Raw genomic sequence first — 8065 nt, forward strand, 5'->3', positions numbered from 1 at the left:
CCCCCCCTCCCTTCCTCCCTCCCTCCCTCTCTCTCTCTTGTATCTGGGAAGAGGAAAGACAGACTGGTGTTTTGACAAGATTCTGCCCCAATTCTGCAGACAGAAAGCTCAGCAGTGGGCGCGCCCCGGCCCCACGGGGGACTGTGGGTCCCCACGGAGCCCCCCGCCCCCCGGGACGGGTGAGGAGGCGGTCCATGGGGGAGGTGGCCGCACTGTTGAGATGTGGTGCGGGGATAGGGCGAGGGGCCTGGCTCCACAGGAGCTAGGTCATGGGGGGGGAGCAAGGCCCACGTGGCCAGGGCCCCCCACCCCCTTCCCAGGCCTCGGGACCCCAGGCCGGTGCCAGCCGGGAGGCACGGCCCTGAGCCTCACACCCCGCCCCCCCCGTCACCTCCCCTCCTGCCCAGGTCGGAGCGGATGGCACCCGCCAGCAGGGGAGAAGGTGGCAGGGCCGTGCTCCCACTCTGGAAAGTTCCATGGCACCCGAGATTCTCTGGGAGGCTAAACAACACCGCCGCTTGCTGGTTTTAAGACCAAGATGGCAGATGCCCGTGACTCACGCCTGTCATCCCAGCTACTCGGGAGGCTGAGATCCAAGGATCATGATTCAAAGCCAGCCTGGGCAGGAAAGTCCGGGAGACTCTGATCTCCCATGAACCAGCACAAAGCTGGAAGTGGGGCTGTGGTTCAAGTGGTAGAGCGCCAGCCTTGAGCACAAAAGCTCAGGGATAGCACCCAGGCCTTGAGTTCAAGCCCCAGGTCTGACTAGTAAACCAATAATAATAATAATAATAGATAATAAATCACATCATCTTGGATCTGAGTTTTATGGACTGGAGGCTCTTCCATGGTAGAGGTGCAGGTTGGTTCATTGTCTCTACAAAGATCAAGCCCAACAATGCCCGGAGCTGGCAGCCCGGCTGAGGCCCTCCCCCCTACCGCCCCCCCCCCACCGTTCAGCCTGCGTCCCCCCCTCAAGGTGGCTTTGAGGTCGCTCTCCGGGGCCGTGTTCCACTTCCGTAAGGACGACGGGAAGTTTGACCAACCGGCTGTGGAACAGCCCGGCTGGCAGGTCTCAGGGCCATTAATCACGGCCCAAGCACACTTTGGTTTTGGCAAATGACACCACGTTTGGTCGCCGTTTATAGCGGAGTCTTTTTGTTAAGAGCGTTTCGGCGGTTAGAGCAATCTGAGGAAAGGTCATGGATTGTGTATTAATAAAAAGAAAAAAAAAGCCGATCAGGGCAGCCCACCCTCATTTGAGCCTCGAGGGCATCAAAGTCAGATGACCCCAGGGTCGAGTGTGGTGGCCCACACCTGTAGTCGCAGCTACTCAGGGGGCAGAGGTAAGGCCAGACTGAGCAAAAGTGTGAGAGTTTATCTGAAAAATAAAGTGAAGCGAAGAGGGCTGGTTTATTCCCCCTCCTGTAATTTTTCTGAGTAGATGGAATATATAAATAGATAGATAGATACGTTGTTGTTTCGAGTTATATAAAAATCGTGTCCAGCTTTGCTCTTATAATCAATTTCCACAAAGGCGCCCGCTGCTCAGAGCCTCTCGGAAGCCTGCTGCTGTCCGCCCCTGACGGAGGAAGAGGAGCCATGGTGCTGCTAGTGCTGAAGTCAAAGAGGAATGGCGTGTGTGTGTGTGTGTGTGTGTGTGAGAGAGAGAGAGAGAGAGAGACAGAGACAGAGACAGAGAGAGACAGAGACACAGAGACACAGAGACAGAGACAGAAACAGACACAGAGACAGAGACAGAAAGAGAGAGACATAGAAACAGAGACACAGAGAGACAGAGACAGAGAGACAGAGACAGAGAGACAGACTCAGAGAGGCAGAGACACAGAGACACAGACAGAGAGACAGAGACAGACAGAGAGAAACAGAGACAGAGACACAGAAACACAGAGACATAGACTGAGACACAGAGACAGAGACAGAGAGACAGAGAAACAGAGAGACAGACAGACACAGAGAGACAGAGAGGCAGGGACACAGATACAAAGACACAGGGAGACTGAGAGAGAGGGAGACGCTGCATCTTCCTGCCGGTGTGGATCCACTAGTGGATCGAGGAGTGGGGGGGGTGGCCAGGGAGGAGGGATGGCTTTGGGGTCCCCCACGGGCCTGGCCATGTCTTGCGGGGTGGGGGGGCTGGGTGGGGGACGGGGGGGGGACGGGCCTCCGCCTCACTAGCTCCACCTGCTGATGGGCGGGCGGAGGCTTCCACTGCGCCCCCTCCTCCGTGGTGCGTGGGGGGGACGCGGGGGGGTGGCAGAAGGTTTGGGGGTGGCTGCGTCACACCTGGACCAGTGTGCGTGCGCGTGTGCGTGTGTGCGCACGCGCGTGTGGATGGAGCTAATCAGACTCTAGGCTACCCAGGGCTGTGGATTTCCAGAAGGTTCTGCGCGGATGGCTGAGGGCCGGCAAATCAGAGCGACCCTGGGGGAGCAGGTCGAGCCCCGGGGGCTGGGGAGGACACGGGGGAGACTGACGAGCCTCCGTGAGCGCGGCCTCCGGGCTCCCAAGGCTGCTGGCCCCGCCCGCTTCCCTCCGCCCTGGGCTGGCTGCCAGTCCCACCTCTGATCTCACTCAGCTCCAAACGCCCCACCCGAGCCCCCACCCCAGCCCCGTCCACTGTCCCGACCCGCACAGATCTGCGTGTACTCAAAATGGCTCCAGAGGAAAGTGTCTGGAAGGTTCTAGGGAGGGAGGGGACGATGGGACAGCGGGGTTGTCACCGGGCTGTGGAGGGGAGAGGAGGGCGCGGCTCCCACCATCCTGGGTGAGCAGGGGTGTGACCCCCAAGGTTCAGTGCCGACAGGGCCCGGCGAGCAGCCAAGGAGGGACAAACCTCCCCTGGCAGGGCCGGTGCGGGGGGCCCAGCTCGCCCGCAGAGCCTCTGCCAGGGCCCCCCATCTGCTCGAGATCCCTCCACGCATGTCCCCCCCAAGCCCCCGATTAACAGCAGGTCTCAACAGCGCCTTACTGTTGTCCAGGTGGTTGGCCTTGATGATCTTCTCCGAGTAGTCAGAAATACTGGAACATTCGATCTAGAGGGGACACAGAACACAGGATCTAGGGGTCAAAGAGAAGTGTCGGAATTCCGGCGTGTCTGCTCCAGGTCCCGCCCCGAATGCCCGCCCCAGCTCCACCCAGGCCTACCTGCTGCCGGCGCTCACCACTGTTGGGAGATGGCCGGAGCTTGAGGGGGTGTGGCCTACTGGGAGGAGGCGAGGCGATTGGGGGTGTGGCCTACTGGGAGGAAGTGAGGTCACTGGGGGTGTGGCCTAGCAGGAGGGAGTTAGGCCGTTGGGGGCGTGGTCTAGAGGGAAGAAATCGGATCACTGGGGGGTGTGGCCTAGTGGGAGAAAGTTAGGTCGTTGGGGGCGGGGCCTAGTAGAAGGAAGTGAGGTCTTTGGGCCTGGCCTGGAAGGGGTACTGGGGCTCCAGCCCCTCCTCTTCCTCTCTTGCCTTCTGTCAGCCATGTTTGTGTTCTACTTCCCTGGGGGGCCGGGCCAAGCCAGAATTGCTGCCAGCCTCCTCCTCTTCGCCCCAGCCCCAGGCTGGGAAATGCCCACTGGGGCGCTGGGCCCCAGGCTTCCTCCGGGCCTCTTCTCCCACAGCTCCTGTTCTGGCTCGGGGACCCCCCCCCAGAGTCCCCGGTGTCACCAGCCCGTGGCGCTGTAGGAGGGGAGCTTTCCTCTTTTGTTTTATTTTTCGAGCATTTCTTTTTTGGCCTAGGCCCGCGTGGACTTTGAGCCGCCTTCCTATGCCTTCCCCCAAGCCGGGACTACAGGTGCATACCACAGGTCAAAGGTGTATGCTACACCGCTCGGCTTGCTTGTTGAGACGGGGTCTGCTCCGTTTCCCTCCCCCCTTTTTGTTTTTTTCCTGAGCTAGCCTCTGCCTCCTCCTCCTGAGTCGCAGGGATTATAGATGTGAGCCACGGCGCAGGGGCGACATTTCATTTTCGTTCTCCTTGTGTTGATCTTTGTCCTACTTCTCTGGCTTCTCCGAGTCTCTCTAGCTTTCTATTTTTTTTTTCCTCCCCCTCTGTGCTTCTGTCTTCATTTTCCATCTCTGACTGTCCTCCTGTCCCCGGCTCATCCCGTGTCCCCCACCCCCACTCCCGAAGCGGGCATCACGGGTGGGCGGGGGGGGGGTGTAGAACAGAAGACACCGTGATCGGGGCGGCGTGGAGAGTCGGTGCCAAGTGTCTGTAGCTGGCGGGTGCGGGGTGGGACACCCCAGAAGACAGTCCAAGGGGTGAATGCTGCCCTGGCTGGAATCTGGGGGCCAAGGATTTGGGGCGCTTTAGTGAAGCTAGGAGCCTGCTGGGCCCCGTGGGTGGATGGGCTGCAGGTTTGCACACGTCCCCGTGGCTTCTCTGCCCGGGGGGGGGCACCTCCCCGAGCCTTAAGGCTGAGCACCTGGGACCCTGGGCGCCCTGCTTCTCCACTGCGGGGAGGTGGGGACTGGCCCAGCTGGCACGGGGCCCCTCACTGCCCTGGCCTCCCCCCAGGGCTTTCTGCTCCCCTTCCAGAGAAAGGCGGGGGGGGGACGGACAGGGGCTGGAGGGGTGCGGCCTGGTGGTTAGTGTTTCCTAGTGTGCATGAGGCCCTAGGTCTGAGGGGGAGAAAGAGACAGAGACACAGAGAGAGATACAGAGAGACAGAGACAGAGAGACAGAGACAAGGACAGAGAGACACAGAGACAGAGAGACAGAGAGAGAGACAGAGATAGAGAGACAGAGACTAAGTCAGAGAGAGACAGAGACAGAGGGACAGAGGGAAGGAAGGGGAGAGGAGGGAGCAGAAAAGAGGAGAAGGGGAGGGGAGGTCCGCGATGGGTCCTCCGGGGTCGGTGGGGCAGGGGGGCCCCGGGCGGGGTGTGGGGCGCCCACACTCACCCCGAACACCTTCTTGGCGCCCGCCTTGGCGGCGAACATGGACAGGATCCCCGTCCCGCTGCCCACGTCCAGCACCACCTTGTCCTTGAACACGTGCTTGTTGTGGTACATGGAGTTCCGGTACGTGAGCGTCCGCACCTCGTCCTTCAGCATCTCCTGCCGAGAGGGGAGGACGGGGAAGGGAAGGCCATCAGCGGGCTCCAGGTCCCCCCCCGCCGGGGGCACAGGGGGGCCGCAGCTCCCCACACACGGTCACACCGCTGTCCCCGAAGAGACCCCAAGGACTGCAAAGGCAGCCCCGCGCCAGTGGCTCACCCCTGTAATCCCAGCTACTCAGGAGGCCGTGATCTGAAGGATCTCTATTGGAGGCCAGCCCGGGAAGGGAGTCTGCAAGGTTCCGTCTCCAATTAACTAGCAAAAAGCTGGGCCGGAGGTGTGGCTCAAGAGGTAGGGGGCCCAGATGGTGGCAGAGTGGGGTTCATGTGGCCAAGCACTTACCTGGAAGTAGGCAGGGCCCCGGGTTCCAACCTCAGTCAGTTACCCAGAGGTGTGCATGCACACGCACCCACACACACACACAGGTGCACACCCACGCGCACACACACAGGTGCATGCACACACACTCACCCACGCACACAGCTGCTGCACAACAAAGGAAAGAGTGATCAGGGTGAAGAAAGAGCTGACAGACAGACAGACAGACAGACAGAGATCTTTGCCAGCTCTTCATCTGACAAGAGATTCATATCCAGAAGAGAGAAAGGAACTCAAAACATGCAATAGCAAAAGAACAAACAATCCAATTAATAAATGGGGCAGATGAGAAGAACAGACAGTTCCCGAAAGAAGTAGAAAGGGCCAAATAAATACATTTTATATTAAAAGAGGAGGAGGAGGAGGAAGTTCCGCCTCCTTTGTCATCAGGGAAATGGAAAACAGAAGCTCCCTGAGCTCCCGTCTCCTCCAGACAGGAGAACCATCACCAAAGAAAACCAGAAAAAAACAAGGCTGGGCATGGTAGGGTCCACTGGAGCCCCAGAGACAGGAGGTAGGATGTCTGGGATTACAGGTGTGAGCTACTGGCACCCGGCTTTGCTGATCTGGTTCTTCAAAGTCTGACTCACGCCTGTCACCCTAGCGACTCGGGAGGCTGAGATCTGAGGATCACGGGTCGAAGCCAGCCCGGGGCAGGAAAGTCGGTGAGACTTTCCTCTCCAGTAACCGCTCAAGAAAAAGCTGGAAGTGGTGCTGTGGTTTAAGTGACAGGGAGCTTTGTCTTGAGCATTAGAGAGGCTCAGGGAAGAGAGCCCCAGGCCCTGAGTTCGAGCCCTGGGACCGCCACTTCCATGTCGAATATCTTTGATTGCCTTACCTCGTGGATCCCGAAGTGGGCGTAGGAGTCGAAGTAATAGTCTCGCGAGGTCATCTCCTCCGGGTTGAGCAGCTTCGACATCTTCCCCCGGCCCGGGCAGCTGGGCTGCGTGGACACGTGGTGGACGCATTGCACCGGCTTGGTTGGGATGATGGCTTGTGGTGGCTGGGTGGGGGCGCTGCTCACCTGGGGGAGGGGGGGAGGGGAGAGGGGGAGGGGGCACATGTCAACAGAGGCCCAGGGTCCAGCCTGGGAGACGCTGCTCTGCCCACCTCCCCAGTCCAGTGCCAGCTCCGCAGCTGCTGTGTGGAGCTTGGTGACACCCTTTGTGCTCCCCGACCTTCAGATACACATGCTGGCTAAAGACCCAGATGGCCAAATCAACCTCTGTGTGTGTGTGTGTGTGTGTGTGTGTGTGTGTGTGTCGGTCGTGGGGCTTGAACTCGGGGCCTAGATACCGTCCCTGATCTCTTTTGCTCAAGGCGGGCGCTCTACCACTTGAGCCAAGGCACCATGTCCAGTTTTCTGGTGGTTTATTGGAGATCAGTGTCTCATGGACGTTCCTACCCCGAGCTGGCTTTGAACCGTGATCCTCCGATCTCAGCCTCCTGAGTAGCTGGGATGACGGGCGGGAGCCACCGGTGCCCAGCTCAACCTCTTTTCAAGTTGCCCATCTCTGTACTGGCATTTCCAGGGGCTCCGTGATGCCGGGTGTTGGAATTAACTGCCCTATGCCTGCGCTTTCCTGCTCTGAAATGGGAATGATGTGAGACGGAATAGCACTTTTGAAGTTCTTAAAAACAAGCCAGGTAGCTGGGCACCCATGGCTCACGCCTGTCATCCTAGCTACTCAGGAGGCTGAGATCTGAGGATCGAGGTTCAAAGCCAGCCTGGGCAGGAAAGTCTGTGAGACTCTGATCTCCAGTGAACCACCAAATAAAGCTGAAAAAAATGAAGCTGTGGCTCAAGTGGTAGAGGGTTAACCTGGAGTAGAAGAGCTCAGGGACAGTGCGCAGGCTCTGAGTTCAAGCTCCAGAAACTACACACACACACACACACACACACACACACACACAGAGGAAATTAAAAAACTAAACATAGAACCACTCGATGACCCAGCAATTCCACTCTTGTGCATTCATCCCAAAGATTACAAATCAGGGTTACAGCAAAACCACCAGCACAACCATGTTCACTGCAGCATTGCAGGTCTCTCTGGTGGATACCACCAGAGCCAAGGTATAGGATCAGCCCAGAAGCCCCCCAATGGACAAATGGACTGAGAAAATGTGGAAGAGGTACACAATAGAATTTTATCCATCCATTAGGGGGGAAAGAATGACATTGTGCCATTTGCAAAGAAATGGAAGGACCTGGAAAAAAATTATGTTACATGAAATAGGTCAGGCTGAGAGAGAGACAAAGGATGCATCTTTTCTCTCCCGTGTAGAAGCAAGATCTAATTTATAAATACCTACGCAAGTAAAACACACACACACACACACACACACACACACACACACACACACGGCGTGGTATGTGAGTGCACATAAACGTATTAACTGAAGTGTGATCTATGCAGTAGAGAATTCAAATGATGAAGCACCGGAGTAAAACTAATAGTCCACAAAATGAACATGGGGGAGCCGGCCTGTGACAGGTGTGGGGGTTTGGTCAAGGGGAGGGGGATAGAAGAGGGGAAGGAGGGGGGAGGGGGAGGAGAGAATGCAGTCGTAATATTCCACGCACATCCCCAAGAAGCCAGGAAAATCAAGGGG

At 57.9% G+C, this 8065-nt stretch overlaps 1 protein-coding gene across 1 annotated transcript in view; it reads right to left on the bottom strand.

Moving 5' to 3' along the window:
* The window catches only part of Prmt8 (protein arginine methyltransferase 8), a 42384-nt gene that overhangs the window by 7783 nt on the left and 26536 nt on the right, over positions 1-8065 (bottom strand). Inside the window, exons 2-5 of the mRNA XM_013023603.1 lie at positions 6970-7037; positions 6288-6473; positions 4916-5071; positions 2993-3056 (exon numbers count right to left, since the gene is read on the bottom strand). Of these exons, the coding sequence (XP_012879057.1) occupies positions 2993-3056; positions 4916-5071; positions 6288-6473; positions 6970-7037 (474 nt within the window). The remainder of the gene's footprint in view (positions 1-2992; positions 3057-4915; positions 5072-6287; positions 6474-6969; positions 7038-8065) is intronic.

Source organism: Dipodomys ordii, unplaced genomic scaffold, assembly GCF_000151885.1.
Source record: "Dipodomys ordii isolate 6190 unplaced genomic scaffold, Dord_2.0 Scaffold69, whole genome shotgun sequence".
In the NCBI taxonomy this organism is placed as follows: domain Eukaryota; kingdom Metazoa; phylum Chordata; class Mammalia; order Rodentia; family Heteromyidae; genus Dipodomys; species Dipodomys ordii.